At 40.8% G+C, this 24,140-nt stretch overlaps 1 protein-coding gene and 1 pseudogene across 2 annotated transcripts in view; both read left to right on the plus strand.

The window, feature by feature from the left end:
* The window catches only part of TRPA1 (transient receptor potential cation channel subfamily A member 1), a 75,029-nt gene extending 70,084 nt beyond the window's left edge, over nt 1–4,945 (plus strand). Inside the window, 3 exon segments of the mRNA XM_082363684.1 lie at nt 1,983–2,096; nt 3,611–3,711; nt 4,354–4,945. Of these exon segments, the coding sequence (XP_082219810.1) occupies nt 1,983–2,096; nt 3,611–3,711; nt 4,354–4,558 (420 nt within the window). The 3' untranslated portion in view covers nt 4,559–4,945.
* The window catches only part of LOC309614737 (serine hydroxymethyltransferase, mitochondrial pseudogene), a 241,450-nt pseudogene that overhangs the window by 192,331 nt on the left and 24,979 nt on the right, over nt 1–24,140 (plus strand). The window lies entirely within an intron of this gene.

A 24,140-nucleotide genomic window follows, 5' to 3' on the forward strand; every position in this document is an offset into this window, starting at 1 on the left:
GGGAAATAAATATGAGCAAGGGCACTAGACAAACTGCCTGGAGGAAGCATGCGAAAGTGCAGCGTCAGTGCCGTTGATTTGGAAAGCACCGTCCCGTATGAGATTTGATAATGCTCCCCGAAACCAAACAGCGCAGAGACCGCCAAGGGAAGCAGGCAAAGCAAGTACCCCCATGTTATCTGTTTCTTGTTTTGGGTCAATAATAGTATTGACTAGAAAACCAGGAAGCCATTCTCCTTTCTTCCCTGAGTTGTTTTTTAAGCAACTCTCTATCCATGTACAACTCTCTACATCAGACTTAACAACCGAAGTTTGAGCCCACATCAGAACCGGTGGCAAAAGAGGATGGGCAGCAATGCATTTCCTACAGGGATATTTAGTCTTCCCACAAAATCATCTCAAACACAAGTGAGGCCAGAAAGGTCCCTGAGACAGTGCTGCTGGGAGATGCATTCACGAAGTGAAGTGTCAGTTCCTCAAGTACAGGAGTTGTGAGTATCTTGAGGGGCTTGGAGCTGTTTGGTTAGTTTTTAACACTAGTTTCCCCATTTCCCAGAGCAGGCTGGCAGCCGTAGACATCCACAAACATTTACATACATGCTGCATATTACGAAAGGAAACCCACGGAGTGCTTCTTACCCCTCAACATGGAAGACCCACCAGGTAGTAGAGGTGAAGATGCTCCCTTCCAGAGGAGTTATGCTGGGCGCGTCCCACTGGACCCACCACGATTAGACTTTGGGCTCTGCCTGCCATCCTCGCTAGGACCGTATTTGAGAGAGGTAGTCTGGCAGCTCCTGTGTAGAGAACGAACAAGGTTAAGACACACCATGTGCTTTATCTGTCGGCAAACACGAGGGTTGAATAAATCCTTCTCAGTCGAGCTGGAGTAAGTGCATGTGACCTCTGAAAATGTGTATGGCAAGGGGAAGGAATATTGCCCTGAAGACCCAGGGGAAGAAGAATCCCTGAAAATTACATTACTCAAAACATCTAATTGGAATTGTTAATAAGATATAAGAAAATATAGCTTTTCTTGAAACTGGAACTAACATAAAGTATGTTAAGTGGCGATAGTGCTATAAAAATACCAGGGAAGCAAGTTAGGGAGTGTGCTATGTGGGAGGGGGGCTGCAGTTTTATACAGTGTGGTCAGGACAGTTCTTACCATCACACCATTTAGGAATATCAACCACTTAGATGCCCATATATTAAAAAAGCCTATGGTCTTAGAAAGAAAAATCTCACTTATACGGTCATTATATTAAACGTAGCTAAACAACGGACACAAAGGGCTCTAAGAAGAGAATCAAAGATAAATTTGGCAAATGCAAACAAAAAGAAAAGTGGAAAATATGAGAATTAAATTCAATAATAAGTCAAGGTGAAAACATTAAACAAAAGTTTGTATCTCTGAAACCAGAAATTATCCTCAAGGTACGTCATGGGTAAACCATTTGGCACCTGATAGCACAGCGTGAAAGGTTTATCAGGTCCTCTTGGATGTGCTTAGACTCTCCTTCTTTCCCTGCTGACCTCTGTATCCCTCCACTTCAGCACTCCCCCCTCTGCCCTGTCGTAGGTGCACATCGTACCACCCACACCTCGCGGTTGTGCACGTTGTGGAGTGTGGCGCCCCGAGAGTGTGGCTTCAGTCTTCTTCTTCTTGACATGCCCAGTGTTGGTCACGGTCCCTGAACAGTAAACGTCTGCGACTTAAATGGAATCCCTTCTTTAAACAGCTGGCCCCCGATGGCAGACGGCTGCCCCTGTCTTGTCGGTGGATGAAGTGAGAGGTGGGGGCAGGTGACAGCGAGCTCGAGCTCAGGGTGAAGGAAACTGGGCCAGCCCGGCTGCCTGTGCCCAGGCCAGGACACGGGATTCAGTCTCCAGTGCACTGTGCCAACGACTGCTTCCCTGCCGTGTACGGGTTCCAGGTGCTTATCAGTGATTCCTTTCAATAAATCCCCAATGCACTTTAGGTGGAACTTCATACCAGCCTGGAAAAGAAGCTGCCGCTCTGGTTCCTACACAAAGTCGATCAGAAATCCACCGTCGTGTATCCCAACAGACCCAGATATGGTGAAGGGCTGTTAGTAAGTACATGTGACAAAGATCGACATAAATAATGTGATGGAGCTTAACATTCATTCATCGTGTTATCCCCAAGGGTGCCTGGTAATGATCAATGGGGAGGAGACATGTAGTCCTGTCTTCCAAGTGGCTCGTCCACAGCCTCTGTGTTAAATATGTACCACACCAGTGTGAGAGCAGATGGGGGGGTGGGCCAGCCATACCCTTAGGGATCTTTTCTTACAGTGTAGGTATACTTCACTTGTGTTTCCTAGTCACATGTCCCTGACATATGTGTGCAGATGTGTATGTGTACGTATCTAGAACACACATGTACGTATACACAGGTACGTATATACACATACAAGGAGAGTGTACATTATAGAGAACATACAAACTGTCAAAGACTAAGCAAGGTCATTGCGTTATAATGGAAAAGGGAGTATACTAAGAGTTGAAAGTACTGGATGCTAATTCTTTCTGAGTTCTTCATAGGTTAATTTTCCATTGTGTAGTCATAAAATGATAAAGTCGATCTCAGTATGAACCTAGGCTTTCTTCTACTCTAAACTATTTCCCTATTTGATTTCACTCGTACCCACCGTTGCAGTCACTACTGAAACACAGAAAGCTCAGCAGTTGATTCTCCTGCCTAGAGCTCCTTGAGTTTCAGGCCCCTGTATCCAACTGTCTACTTGACATCTTCCCTGGTACGTCTTCAATGTACCTCAGATTCCACGTGTTCAAAACATACTCATGCAAAACACACTCATGAGCTCCGCCCCTCCTGTTTCACTTCCTCCCAACATCCCCTACAGGGGGAGAGGGAAACAGCGCCGTCCTTCTCCAGACTGTCTTATTTCACTGACGGTCACCTCCATTCATCTGCCTGGGCAAGACGTCGTCCTTGTCGTCTCCTTTCCCTTTTCTCCCCCCTCACACCCAGGCAGTCCCACGTTTGGTCCATTTGACTTACCAGGTGGCCTGTGCAAGTGGCTATCTTCTCTTGCCTGGATGGCTGGAACTTCCTCATTCCCAGTCATTTCACAGCTGCCCTTGACCCTCGCCAGTCCGCTGATGGTTTAAAAGACACTAAATTTAAAAAAATATATTGAAATTGCATTTCAGAAATGTCCCCATGTGAAATTCAGTTGTGTTGGATAATGGTGCAGAGCAGTTTTAGAGAACTAACAACTAATCCTGTGTGGAATACCACCACTCATGATGGACGTTTTTCATGAGAAAATATAAGATGGTTCTGTTACACCTTTTCCTAAACAACCCCCCATTCCAGTTTACTCCCCTATATTATTTATACGTCTTGTACTTTCCTCTAGTATAACATATATGACTTCATTTTATAGCTCTTTGCATTTGTCTATTTCTATTAAGAGACTGTGAGCTCCTTGAGGGTCATGGCTGTGTCTGAATATTTGTGCTAGCACGCCGGCCTCAGTAGCTGAATCATGGCACACGTTCAAGAAGTAGTTCCTGAACTGAGTTCTACCTGCGTAACTATTAATCTTTTATCCCATAGCGTGGTGTATTTCATTATTTCTTTTGCACCCAAGAAGGGAGACAAGAAATACCAAATGTTGATACATCTTTAGAAACAGAAATAATGAAGCAAAAGTACCGGTATGTATGCTTCCTTTCATCTGTATTTGAAAAATTTAAAACTCTTAACAATGATGCATAGTATAAGTTTATATTGTATATTTGTGTTTATTTATCTATATTGTCAGGCTTTAATTGACTGATGTGGCTAGTATATTGAGAATCTTGAGACTTTTTTTTAGACCCAATAACTGATTTGCTGCTATTGACAAATCAGTTTGCCAATCAGTATCCTAAACTGCATTCTTCATCAGCCGTCTGAATTCTTACATCAAAACTCTGGAAGCTTTGAGGATCCCTGGAGAAGCTATGTAGTGTACAGTGGTCAAGCCTGAGGGCTTTAGGGTTCACTTGCCTGCATTCAAAGACCTACTCAACTGTTTACTAACTGTATGACCCTGGGCAAGCTGCTGAACTTTTCTGTGCAACAGTGTTTTACTCTTTAAAATGGGAACAAAGATTAACTAGCCATGAATGAACAGTGTAAGCTTGGGAAAATCACTTAAACTTTAAAAGTATGTATTTCTTAGGATTATGATTACCAGGAGGCTCCAACCTGGGCACAGTTAGTCCGATCTAGAACACCTGAGTACACAGGCCTTCCCGCACTCGAGGGCTGAAAGGATGATTGAAAAGAAACTCATGAAATGTATGTCCTTTTAGGCTGAAGGATCTCAGTTCTCTTCTGGAAAAACAGCATGAGCTTATTAAACTCATCACTCAGAAGATGGAAATCATCTCTGAGACAGAGGATGAAGATTACCACAGTTCTTTTCAAGACAGGTTTAAGAAACAGCAGTTAGAACAAAGGAATAGCAAATGGAATTCTGTACGGAGAGCAGTAAAGGCAAAACCACACAGCCCTTAGCATTAGTTATCCCAGCCTGCAACGGGGTTTCCGACGGGGGGCGGGGGTTACGTGACTTACTGAGTCTAAATTCCAATTTGGCAAGAGTGAGGAAAAAGCAGAAATATGATTCTGATTCCACTATATGTGAAATCATGGTTCCTGTATTCTATAGGAAAGGTAGACTCTCTTTTTCTATCTCTCTTCATATTTTTTACCAGTCACTACGTACAGGGAATATCCTTGCTAATAAGTTCAGGTTGGACTTTACCTCACATTATTTGAATGGGTAGAAAACTAATTTGCTAGAACACACATTTGTAATGATAAGGAGTAATACATGTAACTATTAAGCTAGAATACAAATGTCAATACTGGATTCCTGCTTAATAATTATACAGTAGGGAAATGCATATTAGGTCCTACCACTTGGTATATTTTGTGTTGGACGACTCTGTGGGTGGAACCCTGTGTGCTCTGTTCCCACCAGAATAAATCCCCCCACCTTCCTGCTGCTCCTGACACACCTGATGTCACTTTGAGATGAGGCCCAAATGAATAGACCTTATGCATGAATTTTACTATATGTAGCATCTGTTTTTTCTGTATTTTTTGTTTGCCGATGATGGTAATAACTGTAAAATCGATACAGTCACCCCAGTGATTATCATGTGAGCATTTTATTACATTTATTTTTGAGATTTGCAAAAATGCTTCCATCATATATGTCCTTTTTCTTTTGATGTCCAGTACAACGTGTGAATCAATTAAATGCCTCATCATGGATCTTTCCAAGGTCCCTCTCCTGTTTTATTTTCCTCTTCACCCCAGGTCTCATGTTATTACCCCCAGGAAGCACCCTGTCTAAGGAATGTCTTTGGCCATGGATGTATTTTTGTGTTTTGTTGAACCGTGTTGTTTGGGTATGTTTTTATTTACATAGGTGTGTGTGCTGCTATGCTATGGCTCTTGTTCTCTTTCTTACTTCTTTCCACTGAACGTCATGTCTGCAGGGTACAACTGAGGTGTCCCCTGTCCAGTTAGTAAGAACCTCTGATGGCTGCTCCCTGTCACTGTGTGCACCTGCGCATTGGACTCTTGTCTGCTCCAAAGATGGACCCGTCGGTGGCCTCCCCTCCCGCTGTCACACATCCTCAAACACACTCACTCAGGCAGAGTGCTGAGTGACAATATGTAATATGAAAAAACCAGACATTTTTACATCCGTGGTCCAACAGAACCAATGGCCTAGAAGCTATGTTGTATGTGCATTAATCTTTGATACGAAAACGAAGAGCTTTTGGCCTTTGTTTTCCTAAAAAAGAGAGACTGGAAGTTCACAATACAGGAGCAATAACCAGGGATGTCCCGATCATGAAAACAAATGGTCCTTTCACAGTCTTCACACTTCTCAAACTTTGTGTAGCTTGAGCAATACACATCTTCATTCAACGTTTATTGAACACCAATGTGTGATACACTGTACCACACCCGTTGTGGGAGATATTGAAATAAATAGGTTATCGCACTTGCTCTTAAAACGTTTACAATTTAATGAGTATCCTTTACTTTCCAAAATTCTCTCCTCTTTTGACCCCCAAACACTGCATTCTCCTGCCTCTTCCATTATTTTTCTGACCGCTTCTCCTCTTACTGGCTTCTTTCTCCTGCCTGCTAACTAGATGTTTACACCCCTGAGGTCTGTCCTTGACTCTCTTCCCTCACACACTCCTTTGCAATCACCATAGCACAACTTCACTTAGGTCTGTATCTGACAAATTGATGTATCTTCTGCCCCTTCTCCCAAAGTCCAGTTCTGTATTTCCATAGTTCTTTAAATTAAATACATGTAAATATGAATAGGGGACAGTAAATCAGTTCCTCCTGATTTCAAATTTTCTGTCAATGGTACCACCATTCTCTCACGCTCCTAGACTTGAAACTAATATACTATGTTGGTTAATCTTCCTAAAGTACAGCTCTAAGCCTTTACATCCATGCTAAAAAGCTTTAGAGACTTTCCTTTTCCTTCATAAGCAACCTAATCTATTAACCTATCTCCTCAATCTAATTTAGTTTTGTCTTCCAGTATTCCACACTTGCTCCAAATCAAAAGATCAGTATTCCATCAAAACACTTCATGGTTTCCCATCTCCATACCTCTTACTTTCTCTCTCCCACCCACAACATCCTCTCTCCAACTCTTTTCAAGCTCAGTTTAAATGGCACCTCCACCCTGGAGTCTTTCCTAATTTCCAAAGGTGACACTCCCTGCCCCCTCCGAACTGCAGCCTCTGCATTTCTCCTTCGCCACTTCTGCCTGCTATGCTGACCAAGACTTCCTCTCCCACTAGGGGGTAGACTTTTGAGGTCCATGATTCACCATCAACAATAGTCTCAAACAATCCAAAGAACTCCACCCTGTTTCTTTTTTTTTTTTTCAACGTGTGTAGCTCGTGGCACAGGGCCTTGCATAATAGATAATAATAGATGTTCAATGCAAATACATAAATCAAATAATTTAAAAATCAGGGAAAATAATGCATACTATAAGCCTGAAAGATATTGCCAGAAAACTGGTCCAGCCTGCCTCAGAAAAGCAGTTGAGTGTCCCTATTCTGTTGACCCTTGTCTCAGAGAAGTTGAATGATTTTCCTCTAACTGGTGGAAGAGACACTGAAACACCACTTCTCTGCCTTTTTTCACTGCTTCAATATGTTTGCTTGTTTTACAGTTTTTAACTATGGTTAGCATGGGCAATAGAACATGTGCTTAGCAATAAGACAACTTGAATGTTAATACTGATCCTAACTCTTCTTGGCTGAATGACTGGATGTTTCCACATCTCCTAAAATGGTGATAAGAACATATATCCCTGTGGTGTTCAAGGGATGGGCGATATTGTGCACGCAGAGTACCTACTTCAATAAATGCTATTGCAGTGAATGTAAGAGGACAGATTTACCTGAGGTAAAGGGGTCATAAAACACTGCAGTCTTCATACTGTACCAATTTCATATCATGGCATTTACTCAGAAGTTACTAATTGGCAACCTGATACAAGCTGAAGCTCCCAGGAACTTCTGAATCTCATTAGCCAAACAAATCCTTAAATGTATGAACTACAGTAAAAACCTCACATTTAGAGAAAACTGATTAACTATTATAGCACTTTTTCTTATCTTTATTTTTGCCTCAGATTCAAATCACTAAACATCGAGAGAGCCCCAACTCTCTGCTAGAATAAATCACTGTTGGATGGACCTAGAGATTATCATACCAAGTGAAGTAAGTCAGAAAGACAAAGACAGCTACATATGATATCACTTATATGTGGAATCTTAAAAAATGATACAAATGAACTTATTTACAAGACAGAAGTAGACTCACAAGACATAGAAAACAAACTTACGGTTACCAAAGGGGAAAGGAGTGGGGGAGGGAGAAATTAGGAGTTTGGAATTAACAGATACGCACACTATTATGTATAAAATAGGTAAACAACAAGGACCTACTGCATGGCACAGGGAACTGTATTCAATATCTTGTAATAACCTATAATGGAAAAGAATCCGAAAAAGAATATGTATGTGTGTGTATATATATACACACACATATAACTGAATCACTTTGCTGTACACCTGAAACTAACACAACATCGTAAATCAACTAGACTTCAATTTTTTAAAAAAATCACTGTCACTGTGTATTTTTAAACCATTGTAGACATTTTGATAGAAATAGATAAAATAAAGAAAAAAGGCTTATAAAATATTTCTCTGTTTCAGGCACTGCTCCAAGTATTATCTTACTTGATTCTCAAAACAACCATATGTGGTAGGTACTGTTATCATCGCCATCCTTGTTTTATGAAAGAAATCATGACACTTCTAGATGCAGTAACTTGTTTAAAGACACACTGCTGAGATGTGAACTCAGTGTCTGCTTTCTGATCCTGTATTCTTATCATGACGCTATACTGTCTCAAATGAAAATCAGAGAAAAGATAATTTTGTCCTCAGGGGCTTTATACCTGAAAGATTACTGAGTGGGTATTTGCAATGTTAGCAGTCACAGGCACGTGCATTTAAAGGTTGGGAGACGGAGGACACCAGGGACAGCCTGAAAAGAGAAGTGGGAAGGCGGAGCATTCAGGCTGCTCGAGGCATTTCCGAGTCAAACTACGGATGCTTCCTGGCTGTGTGATCCTGAATAAGACACGTACTTAAACTCGCTGTTAAAGGGGGATATTCAGAGCACACACCTCAGAGATTGTGCTGAGGATTAAATGAGTGAATGCAAGTGAAATGCTTGGAATGGAGAATTGGCAATATTCTCAGTATTAGCACTCAAGATACTAGCCATTACGGAAGAGTAAGTCATTTACAAAGAGCTGGCAGAACAACCTTTTATTTAAAGCATTTTTTCCTTTATATCCAAACTGAGAAATGTAAGAACTACATATGCACTGTCTTAAAAATTCAGCTATTATATCGTATTTCAGATTTTTTTCCCAGTTTGTTTCCAAAATTTCTCAAATACAATTTAATTCATGTGCTTGCTATGACTTTGCTATCTTACCAGATCACAAGTGATATTCTATAAGTTGTAAAAACCCAAATGCGCAAATTCCTTCTTTTAATGTGACTAAAATAGACAATGGATACCTAAATAGTCCTTTCACTAGTCTGGAATCTATTTCAAGTGATGGTGACTTATAAGAAGATGGTGAAAATGAAATGTATCACTTGAAGACTAGATATAAATATCAGTACATATTAGAATTTTCCAGGCTCTTTTTCTATCTGCTAAATGTGTTTAGGCTGCAGATTTATTTTAAAGGCTGATTTTTGAAGGGTGCTGAGATTTAAAAGGCAGCCTGGAAATAAGTTGCATCCTTCCAAAACAAATATCATTGACTATAGTAGGAACAGACTTTTTTTAAACCTGTCAAAATATAGTTGACCCTTGAACAACGCAGGTTTGAACTGCAAGGGTCCATTTATATGTGGATCTTTTTCAAGAGTAAATACTATAGTACTGCACCACCCGAGACTGATGGAGAACAAACTAGTGGTTACCAGTGGGGAGAGGGAAGGGGGGAGGGGCACGATAGGGGTAGGGGACTCAGAAATACAAACTATTAATATATATAAAATAAATAAGCAACAAAGATATATTCACAGCACAGCAAAATATAGTCATATTTACATGGAGTATAATCTATAAAAATGTTGAATCACTATGTTGTACACTTGAAACTAATATAATATTGTAAATTAGCTATATCTCAATTAAAAATAAATCCCTTAGCCAGTATATGCAGGACATGCGGGCCAGGTCTAAGAGAGGGGCCGGTAACCCAGGATCCCAGGTGTCAAGCCAGCCACCTACTTGGCTGCAAGATGCGGAGTACCAATAACGGGAAATTGCAGGAATCGGGAGCTGGGAAACCTCCTGATGACTTTATGGAAATAATGCCTAAAAAGCAATCAGAGCCAGCTGACAGAGGATCTGCCTCTGATTCTAGGGATTGTCACAGTTCCTTTTACTGTGTGGCTTCCTGATGGGCTAAACTGAGTCTGAAGTCTCTGCCACCAACATCTTTGGTACTAACATGCCTTCAAACAACAGCAGTTTCAGAGGGGAGACGAGGGAAGACAGGAAGCTGCGGTCTACCCCTTGTAATTTCCAACTGTACGCTCCGCAAAAAAGGGGATTCGAGCATTTCCACAAGTTCTCAGAGTGCAAAAGGAGACTTAAGCTGAGCTGCAACTCCACTAAGTCAACAATGAAACTAGCGCTCTCTAGAGGTGAGATGGCTGCTGAGCCGGAACAGAAGACTTCCTTGATGGAGACCCCCATTTCGTGCAGGAGGATGCTTTAGCTCAGGAGAATCTACGGTGGTTCTGCTCATTCTTTGTTGAAATTTATTGGTCACTTGCAAGGGTAAAGGTGGTATTAATGTAAAGAGGTCTCAGCTGCAATTGCAACATTACAGTAGTTAGGCTTCTGATAAATAGATACGCAGAACAACCAGGTGTATAAAATGGTGCTTTCAAGTGAATCAAAAGTACTTAGCAGCTTAGAGGACATATAATCCCCTCTGTAGAACCAAAGTTGGAAAAAATGAGTGTTGAAGAAGAAAACTCTCAGAAGAGAACGTTCAGCGGTAACTTCAGTTGTTGTTCAGTTGTTTTTAAAAATTGATGGAGAAGGGAAGGAGGAGGGGGGGTGATTATGGCTCCTGGGCAGGAAGGACAGTATGTCAGTACCAGCAAAACCCGAAGGGAGGGTCTCACTAGCACCTTCTAAACAAGCTGGCAAAAATCTAATTTTGAAGCAATACTGAAGCTCAGGAATCTGTGACAATAACAACTAACTCTCCTATAGCCCCACAGACACAGTTGTTCCCGGAACTCAAATTCCTCATCTTCCTGCCGCAGACGTGGTCCAGGGGCAAAGCAGGATCCTCAGTTTAATCTCCACTTAGGGACTTAGAACAAAAATTGGAAAATTTGGGGGTGGGGGGGAATCAAGTGGCTCAAAGGCAGTTGTTTTCCTGCCTACAAATCGACTCAGTAAAGGCAAAAAACCCTGAGGCTCAAGTCAAGAACCACATTCTGTGCAGACAGAGGGTTGATTCTGAAGAAGCTGAAGTTGTCTGAGGAAACCGTAGTGGAAACAAACCCGGAGCTGGGGCTGAAGAGTTCAGACATCTTTACTTTCAGAGCAACTTAGGCAGACACAAAAGCTTTTACAACCAGATAGACCTGCAAGTCCCAAATTTACTGTGACGCTGAGTGGTGTCCCCAGCCACTGAGATACAGGTTAGGTCCTGTGAAGGAAGGAAACCAGTAAGCCAACGGCAGTCTTCAGCTAGGGACTCAGAGTCTCTTCCACCCCAGCAGAGACAGCTGGTCCTCAGCCTTTCAAAAATATAAATTTGCTAAAAAAATGTGTATTCTTGCAGATTTAAATAAGATGGGAAATGTGCTAATCCAAATTGTCCCTCTACTCACATGAGGAGAAACCCAGTTCTGCAGCAGTTAGAGCGCTGCCTGGCATCTCGTAGTCAACCCTGCCCTTCCTTCTCAGTTCTCGAGGAATGAAGGGGCCCTTTTCATCCAAATCACTGTGGTCTTACCACTCAGTACACATTCCGTTTGCACATTTTACCTTCCTGCAATTGCTGTGCTGCCACAGCACACTTTGAAATGGATTTGACCTAAGCTGGTAAATGACACTGCCAAAAAAATGGCAGAAGAACAGGGATTTTGAAAGTTTCCATAAACTGGTGAATGACGACCCACAGAACTTGGAAATGTGGAATATGTTAATTTCATAACATGACGTGTAGAAGTGTACTGCCTACGTGACAGGTCTAATTTTTCAAAACGCTACGTTTTTTAAGTAGTTTCAATTTAAGTAGTTTTTAAGGCAGTATTTTTTTTTAATCTGAAGAAAAGCCAGTGAGAGAAAAAGCTAAATTCTGTGAAAGTATTTTGACGTATGTTTGATACTGCCATTTTAAGTCCTAGCATTTATAATAAGAAACATCAAAACGCGGCAACTTCCTTGTTATGAATATAATACCTAGGGCTTAGAAAAACAAATATTGTATATTAACACATATATGTGGAATCTAGAAAAATGTTATAGATGACCCGGTTTGCAAGGCAGAAATAGAGACACAGATGTAGAGAACAAACGTATGGACACCAAGAGGGGAAAGGGGGGGTGGGATGAAACGGGAGATTGGGATTGGCATATATACACTAATATGTATAAAATAGGTAACTAATGAGAACCTACTGTAGAGCACAGGGAACTCCACTTTGCTGTACAGTATAAACTAACACAACATTGTAAAACAACTATACCCCAATAAAAATAAATAAATAAATTTTAAAAAAAAGAAAAAAAATAATAATACCCAGGGCTTCATTGATGTTCTCTGCATATGGAGATTCAGCAAGAGAAATATCTGTGAAAAGCTGAATTGCTGCTTCTGGTTTTCCCCAAGATTGGTACACAACTACCAAAACCCACTTTGAAACAGAATAAAATAAGGCCAAAAAAGCACTGAGTTGTGTAAAGAGACATTCTGTTCTATTTTTAGTTTTTAAGGTTGTTTGTAATTTGAAAAGTATGTAACTAGAGCAAAAGACGTGGGGAAGGCCTTTCTGGTTGGGTACAGCTCTGCTGCTCGGGTAAAATGTTTCCTAAGATTCAGTTCCTTACCTGCTGGGAAACGATGAGTAGGAAAAAGCGGGGAAAAAGTCAGTATGGGTGTTTTGATTAAACCATCTATTTAGAATGGCAGTTGCAAAAATAAGTACAATTTTAAATGTTTTTGTTTATTGTTAACATTTTCTTTTCAATAAATATTTTAAGAAATTATTATCATAGAAAAATATTACATGTATATACCCACAGAGTATCAGAAAAAGTAATTGGCTGCAGAATTCAAGCTCACATGGATATATACACACATCTTCATATTTTGAAAAATGACATTCTAATAAGAACCATTCACAAGTGAATATATTGAGTTCCTACTGAAGATAATTTTTGAAATGTAAGATCAGACTTAAACAGTACGTTTCAAATGATACAGATCAAATGGGTAAACAGCAAATCACCACTCTACATTGGGGCTCTTGTGTTAATATGTAAAATTTTATGTGTGTAACAAAACTTTTTATTAAGAGGAGAAGTATCAGATGCTTTTGAATTAAACAAAGAATGTATCACTGATAACAAAATAGCTATTTAGTCATTTAGCAGCTAGCATAACCTTCAAAGAAGAAGGTTTAAGGCAACACAAATGAAAATACACTTCCAGCTTAACCTTACCATGTAAATATTCTAGAGTCAGCCCCAGACAGGGGCTTCAACTCCACACAGCTAATGACACTTGTGACCCACAGAATTCCCAGCTGGATTTAGCCTGTCTGTACTGCACTTTAAAAACAAGTCAGAAAGAGGCAAACTCTCTGTTCTTCTGATGCCGTCTGTATATATTTTGGCTATTTCAGGATATAAGGTAATGGAAAACAAGCACCTTTTGTTTCATTTTTCAAGGTAATGAGGAGCACATTTGACATGTGCGACAATTTCACTAGATAAGACAGGAACAATAAAACACAGGGCTGAAACACCAAGAAAGAATGTTTCCTAAGGTCCTACTGGGCACTGCATAGTTATTTTATGATGTTTTAAAGCTCATTTTTAACTGACCATGCCTGAGTCCAAACTCTGGAACAAGGGACACTTACGAACTCTCACTAATCAACAAATGTTCCAAGAGATCAGGAACACCATAGCACGGATGTATATGACACAGGACACAGATGTTTACGGGAGGAAAATAAACAAAACAATATAAGAAAAGCTTTATAAAAAAAGGAAAACATCAAGACCCACAAAAATCCAAAATCATAAACAAGAGAAAAAAAATAAAACCTATCAATTCTGACAACAAATATAAACATCAGTAAAAGACAAAAATACTCTCCATTTGGGTTAAGAAATTTAATTACTAGAGAATTATCTAAACTAGCATTATAGAAAGAGGAGCAAAGGTAAGTGTAAAAATGTAAACAACAGGAGTGACAAAATGAACTTAGCACAAAGAACTCAAGGGAAAAATTGTAAAATTAGAAAAAAAAATATTGCTTTACACTGATAACGGTTTTGATCTATTAGAAGTCATGAGTTATAAACCTTTTTGTTTCAAGGAAGTTATCAAAATGTGTCAGGCTGTAACTGGTAGTAATGAATCATTGGTAGAAATTTTGTGGGAGAATCTTATCACAAATCCATTAGGCTAATCCCAGCTCTACGTTTATGAATTGTGTGACCCACAAAGGTTATTACAACATAGTTGCCAAGGAAGAAGTAGAAAAGAGTCTGCTAGACCACAGCAGAGAGTAGCAGCTGCTGCGGTACCACAGGTGCCAAAATTAGGTTCCCAGACTAGAACAGGACCTGCTCAGAAAGATGGGTCTTTGGAGACAGGAGGCTTTAGGAAGCCTTTAAGTATCTGATTATATTTTTAGTGTCACCTCCCTACCTGACCCAAGGTTAACCTCTTTTGATCCCAGCCTACTTTTCCCCCCTCCAATTGCTGACATTAAAATCCCATTTTTAATAATAAAGAGTTTAAACAAATTCATAACCCATGGAACTTGGAAGTTGAGAAAAATTATAGAGACAGAAAATAATAGCTAAATCTGAACCATTATTGGGTCTGGCTTTCTTCCCCTCTTACGTGATTTTTATTGACAAAAATGAAGCTGTTTTAGTCCATATGCCAATTGAGAGGGTATTAAACCCTCCCTGTGTCCCTTCCCCAATTAATTTACCACCTGACCTTTAGCCGAATGAGACCTGCCCTACTTACGCTACTTAAATTCAGTCTTGCCCTCTGCTCCCTCCAAACCTTGCACTTCATATGGGTTTGTCCCATATTCCCTCATCCCCTCTGAGTAGGATACTTGTTTCAACAGGTGGTTCTCATGGTGACTAGGATACGCTTCAGGGGTGTCTTCTACCCTTTCACTGAGATGCCAAATGACTCTTTATTTATATATATATATATCTTTATTGGAGTATAATTGCTGTACAATGGTGTGTTAGTTTCTGCTGTACAACAAAGTGAATCTGCTATGTGTATACATATATCCCCATATCCCCACCCTCTTGCGTCTCCCTCCCACCCTCCCTATCCCACCCCTCTAGGTCGTTACAATTTATCAAGCTGATCTCCCTGTGCTTTTGCAGCTGCTTCGCACTAGCCATCCATTTTACATTTGGAAGTGCATATATGTCCATGCCACCCTCTCACTTCGTCCCAGCTTCCCCTTCACCCCCTGTGTCCTCAAGTCCGTTCTCTACGTCTGCGTCTTCATTCCTGCCCTGACACTAGGTTCATCAGAACCGTTTTTTTAGAGTCCATATATATGCATTAGCATACTGTATTTGTTTTTCTCTTTCTGACTTACTTCACTCTGTATGACAGACTCTACGTCCATCCACCTCATTACAAATAACTCAATTTCGTTTCTTTTTATGGCTGAGTAATATTCCATTGTATATATGTGCCACATCTTCTTTATCCATTCACCTGTCGATGGACATTTAGGTTGCTTCCATGTCCTGGCTATTGTAAATAGTGCTGCAATGAACATTGTGGTACATGTATCTTTCTGAATTATGTTTTTCTCAGGGTATATGCCCAGCAGTGGGATTGCTGGGTCATATGGTAGTTCTATTTTTAGATTTTTAAGGAACCTCCATACTGTTCTCCATAGTGGCTGTATCAATTTACATTCCCACCAATAGTGCAGGAGGTTTCCCTTTTCTCCACACCTTCTCCAGCATTTATTGTTTCTAGATTTTTTGATTATGGCCATTCTGACCGGTGTGAGGTGATACTCATTGTGGTTTTGATTTGCATTTCTCTAATGATTAGTGATGTTGAGCATCTTCTTATTTGTTTGTTGGCAATCTGTATGTCTTCTTTGGAGAAATGTCTATTTAGGTCTTCCACCCATTTTTGGATTAGGTTGTTTTTTTGATATTGAGCTACATGAGCTGCTTGTACATTTTGGAGATTAATCCTTTGTCAGTTGCTTCATTTGCAAATCCAAATGACTCTTGATTCTGGCATGTTCTAGTACCTTGCTGTTAAAAGTGTGGCCTGTGGACCAGCAGCATGGGCATCCCCTGGGAGCCTGTTAGAAATGCAGAATCTCAGGTACCACCTTGGACCCACTGAATCACAGTCTGCATTTTAACAAGGTCCCTGATGATTCAGATTACTGAGAAGCACTGCTCTAGTGATTGTTTCACACTAATATCACTGGATACATGATTTTAAAAACCTACAGTCAAATATGGGAAATGATCGTATTTTAACCAACCACCCCCGCCCCAGGTTCACAATGCATATTGACTTAATAAAGGCTCTGATAAAACCTGTAGTGAATAAACCAATACATTTTGTTTTTACTCCATAATAAGTTTGAAACTTACTACCCATGGGTCCCCTGTCACATGATAACTATTAAACATCCTTAAGAATTCACAATCTATAGGACATATTTTGGGAGATGCTGAGCTAATGGACATAATGTGATGAAAGAAAGCAAATCACCAACTAGGCACTTCTTTGGATTTCAGTTTTCTCACCTATGCAATGGAGATAAATCTTGCCTTATTGATGGCCAAGAAAAAGATGAAATAGATGTGACAGCCCTTTGAAATTTAATTAATTAATTGATTCATTTAACAAATATTTATGAGTGCCTTCTCTGTTAGTAGGTGTGGAGGCTACAGCAATGAGAAAAGCAGACATAGTTCCTACTTTCATGGAGCCAAAAATCAGTTTCAAGTGAATTGAGGATTAAGCTCTGTAGACCACAAATGTATGCAATGATTCCCCTGAGGTAATCAACTGCTAAAGGAATCCCATAAGTGTTAGTTTAACTCAAAATTATTTATTTAATTAGCAGAATGCCTTCTCAAACCCACAAGGGAGTAGGAGTACCTACTGGGTAATAATAAAGATATTAACATTTATAAAGAACTTTCTAATACGTACTTTTTAATCAGTGGCATGCTGGCAAGCCAGCCCCTGATGTATAGTATTTGCCAGTTTCCATGGTGTAAATACTCTCACCAAGGCCAGTTAATTGCAAGCTACTAATATGACATCACTGAATATGGGGATGGGAAGATTTGCAGATCCAGAAAAGTTGTACACTATCAGCCTTGTGAGCCAGTACAAACCAGCTGCAGCACATCATGGCATGGACCGTTCTAAGTAGTTCACATAAAATAAATCATAACCACTCTGTAGGAAAATAACTATTCTATTCCCCCATTTTACAGATGGGAAAACTGAGGCATAGAAAGATTGCATAACTTTTCCAAGATCATGCAACTAGTAAACGGAAGAGCTGGGATTTGAATCCAGGGACATATGATGCCTTACCTTTAGACAATATAGCCAGTGCTTAGTGGAAAGTTCTGATGTAACTCCTTCGGTTAGTGTCAGTCAACTCCACCTCATTCATTCATGTATTCATTGTACCAGGAGTAGTCAGTGATGGGGAATATACTTTGGCTGAGATGCTGATAGCTGCTCCACTGGAATGAAAGTATTCTATGTGGGGGCTAAAATAAACCACCATTTGAGTGTGGCTAACACGCCTGGTGATAGAGTTGCACTCTCATGGGACAGCCACCGGATTCCCTTGGTTTGGCATTCCAGATAAACTGACATTTGGCCAAAACTGTTCTTCAGTAACTGTGCTGAGAGATGATGATAGAAGTTCAGGTGGGCACGCAGATAGTTTAGTTCTTGTTATCTGAATGGTAAGACTATTGTCCTGGATTAAGCTAAGGTTATTCTTTCCAGACTTTAATTGGTTAGGATAGTGTATTAGATTGCTAGGGCTGCCATAACAAAGTACCACATACTGGGCGGCTTCAACAAGAGAAACTTATTCTCTCAGAGTTCTGGAGGCTAGAAGTCCAAGATCAAGGTGTCGGCAGCGTTTGTTCTCTGAGGGCTGTGAGAGAGGATCTGTTACTTGCCTTTCGCCTAGCTTCTGGTGATTGGCATTCTTTGGCTTGTAGAAGCATCACCCTGATCTGTGTCTTCATCTTCACATGGCATTCTCCCTGTGTCCAAATTTCCCCTTTTTATAAGGACACCTGTCATATTGAATTGGAGCCCACCTTAATGACCTCATCTTAACTAATTACATCTGAATGACCCTATTTCCAAATAAGGTCACATTTGGAGGTACTGGGGGTTAGTACTTCAACATATGACTTTCAGAGGGGATACAATTCAGCCCATAACAGACAGATCTGTTTACAAGAGCAAAGCTCAAAATAACATGGCTATAAATGAAAAATTTAAAGTTAAAATGATATAAACTAAAAGTTTATTTCTCTGTGACATCATAAAGTCTAGAGGTAAGGAGTACAGGATAATATGGCAACCCTGCTTCACAGAATCCTTTACTCACCATCCAAGCATGCGCCCTTATCTTCAAGGTCCAAAATGTTGGCATCCAAGGTCCTAGGCTGTGGATTAGAGGAAGGGACAGGAATAAGGACTGCACCAATTGCTTCTTAAAGAAGGTTCCTAGATCTGTACATATTACTTTGCATATATGCTATTATATTTGTATTTAGTAAAATGACTACATTTTGCTTTAAGAGAGGTTGAGAAATATAGTTCTTATTCCATGCAGCTGTGTGCTCAGTGAAACTTCCTATTATTTGAAAGAATGGACCAATAGACGTCAGAAGTCAACCAGCAATCTCTACCACAGATTATAAGAGAAAATAACGAAAATTCCACCACCTGTTAGGAGGGGACAGGCTCTTAAAGTGTTGAACCATTTCTAATGCCAGTTACCTCTCGTGGGGAAGACATGAATCTTAGAACAGAAGCATTCTCTGGGAGGCTGAGTCTTAGCTAAGAGGCAGAGACGACTTTGCTCAATCAGGCCTTTGAAATGGCACAAGGGTGTGCAAAAGGTTAGGTGTTAAACAGAAAAGCAGTCTTAAGGATGTACATTAGAAACTAGTTAATATGACATTCCAGGAAAGGCCTTCTTTTTCTTTCTGGAGGTCTATGGGAGATGGGGTAATAGCTGAAAGCCCCTGGTGAGCAGCACTTATTTTGCAAGCCAGATTTATTTAGTTTTATGACACTCTCTGTGTTTATTTCTCTTTTTTACTCAAGAATTTACTATAGCTTATTTTTGATCATTTCATTCCTGTTTCAGCTGCGAGCCAGTTATTGAGTCAAGGGATTCTGCTCACACTTAGGTCAGAATGTTGAAATGATGGAGTGGAGCCCACCTAGGGCCCTATGGTAGAGGTAGTAGCAATTTCTCTGATTGCAGATGTGTTACCGGCGTGGTCCATCACCCCGTCCTTTCCTACTAGCAGAACTTTCTCTAGAGCAAACTTTGGAAGTTTGGAGTGTGTGTTTTATTAAAGAAGCCTACTTTACCTCACTCCAAGTTAAGATCTTCCACAGTCTAGTGCATCCACGCCCAGAGCTCTCTCTCCTTTTCTCCCCTAAGCTAACTGATTCTCTGCTTATTCCCTGCCTTCAGTACCTGCTGGTCCATGGCCACCAATATGCTGAACCAAAAGAGGACTAGTTAGTAACTTTCCTCCTGCTCTGATAACCTCAGGAATCAACAGCAAGGGGAAAAAAAAGAGAGAGAGATTTGTAAAATTCCTGAAAATTTGACCCTGGGCTCTCACGCTGGTATGGAAAGGTCTAATAAGTCACTGACTCTTGAACTAATGGATGACATTCAAAAAAAGAGTTACTCCAGATTTGAGAAGTTGCATCAAAATCCGTCTCAAGGGGCTACAGCCAAAACAGCTTTATGAATATCAGAAGAATGAAGAATAGCTTAAGGGAGCCATAAAAGAGAGTTCTGATGAAAGTCTCCATCTTCAGGAAAGCATAAATCTGCTTTACCGAAAGGAAACTTAAATAGGGAAGAAGAGAGTAAATAAACTAAGTGAACAGAACAAGGGATTTTCCTGTTCCAACACATCTTCGGTTCACAATGTAAAATGTTTCCATGAAACGCTGAGTTTGTTTTCCTATCCCTCAGCACAGAAGTTAATCCTCAGCACAGAAGTTAATTCAACCTTCAGATAAGCTTACTTCTGAAGATTCAGGAACATAGCAATAATTTTTATCTCTTATAAAATGTGATTTTGAATTTTCTATACTTTAGTTTTATTACTATTTAGGGATTATGCAAATTACTCAAAAGGAAGCTTGATAGAATCATAATTCTTAAGATAGTGTTTTATAAATACAGATGATTTAAATTTGAATATTATGAGTGAATTATTTTCTTTTCACTCTATCTCTAAATAATCAAAGTTTAGTATTTTGTCGATTTTGTTGTTTAAATGAGTTCACTAAAAAAACTATAATAGGAATTTTATTTGAACAATTGGAGATGATTTGAAATAAACTGGGGGCATTTGAACAAAGTAATTGAAGACAGTTGAAAAAAAGGCCATTTCTGTTTATGCCCAGAGATGTATTTACTACAGTTATAAGACAAAATATGAGAGCAACTTGACGTTCCCTTAAATAACTTTTAGTCAGTTTTTAGAAAATATTTCAGAGCCTTTGGAAATCAAACATTTAATAAAGTTAAGAGGCTTCTCTTGATTTGGAGTTTTATTAAAGTGAACGTTTAAACTTACTTGCAAAAATGGAGAAGTACTTTTCTTAGTCATCTTCCCAATTTATTTGTGAGTTACAGACTTTGTCTTTCTGCTACAAATGTTCTGCCCAGCAATTAATGCATCTAGTCCTATGAAATTATGGCGTCTGAAGGAAAAGTCCATGGAAAGAGGCTGGAACCAATGATGGAGGTCCTGGGAAGATGAACAGAAAATAAGAAAATAAGCTGAGCCTCTGGGCCACAGGGGGATGCCTGGTAGGGGCAGGGGGGAAACGCAGGGGTTTTTAGGACACAGACATCACAGCATAAGACTAGATGTTCAGGAGAGACGGTTTGCACTCTCCACTTGAATCTGAATACTTAGTTAGGGCTGGGAAAGGAATTTAGGAAAAAGAATATGGAAAAAAATTCATTCATCTGGTTAACACTAGATGGCAGTGAATGATAGTACTTATTAAAAACTAGGAATCGGGTGTCAATAATGGTATTATGAACATATTTGGACTGTCTTCAGTCTTGACATAGAACAACAATAACAACAACAAAAATCACCTGATCACTCTTGCCTTGTTTCCTGTTCTAGCTATAATCCAAATGATGTATAAAAGACATTATTTTTTTTCCCTTGTCCAAGGGCAACTATAGTTTTGTCTCAATCTTCTGTATTACACCCGGTTTCTCTAGTCTTCATTTTCGTGCTGCCTTGTGTTGTGATCTTTTACATTTATACGCCTTAATGTAAATACCTTTTTTTTTTCTTTCAAAAAAGAGCTTCTATATAAAAAGAACTCTTTGCAAACAGGGGCACAGTTCATCCTTTGATTGTTGTCATCCATTCCTAGTCAAATGCTTTAAATGCTTTGCACTTGGAGGGCTCTTAATAAATACTGAATCTTTTAAATATACAATATATTTTATTAGCTTTTGTTCTGCCATATGTGAAACAAGCCTGTGGCATTTCTTTTCTACTTGTTAGTCTTGTTCTCTGTAAGTGTATAATATTCCTAAAGGAAGAGACTGTGTTATATTTTCATATCCTCAGGAAGTAGAATATTAGCATCTTGGGCCATCAGAGCTGAAAAGGACCTGAATAGTCACATGGTCCAACTCCATCCGTTTCCAGAAGAAGTAACTAAGGTTCAGAGCAGTTTAGTAACTTGCCTGGGGTCACTGAGCAGCCCTTTAGAGAGGCGTTAGAAACAGAACTAAGGTATCTTGTCCTGTAGAGTTTCTTCATTAGTACTTTTTAAGTTCCCAGGCCGAGGTGCTGAACGAAAGTAGGTTCTCTCCAGGCTGGGGTCCCGGGCTGGGGGAAACGTCCTGCCCACGGTCACTTCTCTCAGCCGGCTTCCGAGGCTTTGAAGTTCGGGGAGATGGCACAGGAGTCTGGCGCAGGCTCTGCAAGACGGGCAGACAGATGGGATACAAGGCCAGTTGTCCTTTAAGCCACTGAAGCAATCCCCCTCGGTCCCCAAAGGGTGAGTGCAGGTGTCTGAAGCTCTCTGCCTCCAAGAGGAGAGAAGTATCCCCAATCCTAAACTTAAAGGGGAAGAGAAATTTGGGACTCGGTCGGTGAAGCTTCGCACACCCCCAGCCTGTCACCACCCACGTCCAGGGGCGACTATGGCAGCGCAGGTGGCCTCGCAGGTGGCCCGGGTGACAGCGCTGGGGGCCAAGCGTCCCGCGCCCACGCCCTCCGCCCGCCTGCGCTGCGCCCGGGCCGCGCGCCACCTCCGGGTCCCCGCCTGACGCCGGTCCAGCGCTCCCTCCGGAGCAGGATGCACGCCCCGCCGCGCCGGCCCATGCCAGCTGCCCCGACTCCGCGCTGGTAGCGCAGGCAGGAATGTCCCCAACTGTCAGCGGGGCAGGGCCGCCAATCCGGACTCCCCTGACTCTCCGAGACAACTTGTAAGAGCGGAGAGCTCACAGGACAGTAAGCAGGCGGGTCGGCTGGGTAGCTTGCGGCTGCGCTTACTGGCGAGAGCGCTGGGCTGCGGAAGACCGGAGCCCTTGCACCAGGGGAGGCTTGACTTGGTTCGCCCTGATTCTACGTCCTGCCCCAGCTAATCTCGGGCTTACAGGAATGTACACTCGCTCTCTGAAACTGTGGAGCCACCCTGGTCTGTTGCCCAAAGAAAAAGAATTTTTTAAAAAGTTAAAAAACAACAACTTTCCTGAGCTTAAGAAATCTGCCAAATTTTACCCAATTCGAGATCTCTTCAAGGGTTTTCCTGACAGATAGCCATCAATCACCAGCACACGTGAAATCTTAGATGGTTCATATTTTACTTCATACTTGCTTCCTCTAACCCCTGCCCTGGCTAGCCTTCTTGGTTAGCATATAACTTTTCCTTTTTAATTTTATAATTTGAAAGATGAGTACTGTGGGTTCTAGTTTTCCATTCTTTCCCCTTCTCTTTATATACAGGCTCATTTCCCCCAATATTGTTAAATGAAATAGTCTATCTAGACCAATCCACACCCTGGTTGTCTTCCTATGGCTATAGTCTCACTTATTACTGTGTCCTTTAAAAGGCTTGGATGCAGCAGGAGCTTTGTGGCTGTTCCCCCACTGCATCTAGAGAAGAGAGTGACCAGTGATACATTTTATCACTGTAGGATGCAAGAGGAAGACATTCATGAAAATGTGAGAAGCAAGAACTTAATACCCAGGAAAGTCAACTGTTTACAGGAGAGGAGGCCAAGAGAGGCTGAACCTGACACAGCCTGCAGGTCTTCTGTGAACAGGAGCCAATATTTTTCTTCTTTGGGGCATTTTACCTTCCTATTGAATGTCTGTTCCATTTCAAGATTGGAAACTTAAATGCAGAATGTATGTTGTTTTCATTTAGTTTGAAGACATCAAAGATGGGACTATGCCTGTTACAGTCTTGAGTACTTGGTAAATAATGGGCTGAAAAGCAATTTTAAGTCTGACCAACTCTTCACCTATTGGTGAAAACCTTCCAGTCACTTTTAGGTAATAAAAAGTTCAGTCTGAAAACAAAAGGTTATCACCGAATTTCACATGCTTCCTCTGTCCTAGCCTGGCTTGCCTTAGAAGCCTGCAGTGTGGAGAGGTTGTGTCATATCGGCCCTTCCTCTCTTTCCTCATTGGTCCCTCCTTCCACATTCAGTATGCTGCCTCTGTCTCTTACAGGAAGGGGAAAAGGAGGAGAAGTCTTCATTGATCAGTGCAGCTCTAATCTAACATTGAACCCCTTGGGTATGGCAGGCATCCAAAGTGAACTCTCATAAGATGCTACTGCGAGTTCTTCAGTCTTTTGCTGGGGACCTCTAACTGCAGCTCCCTGGTGTGGGTTCTCTCTGTTAGTCCCTTTTGC

Source organism: Balaenoptera borealis (assembly GCF_965194805.1).
Source record: "Balaenoptera borealis genome assembly, chromosome: 17".
NCBI lineage: Eukaryota > Metazoa > Chordata > Mammalia > Artiodactyla > Balaenopteridae > Balaenoptera > Balaenoptera borealis.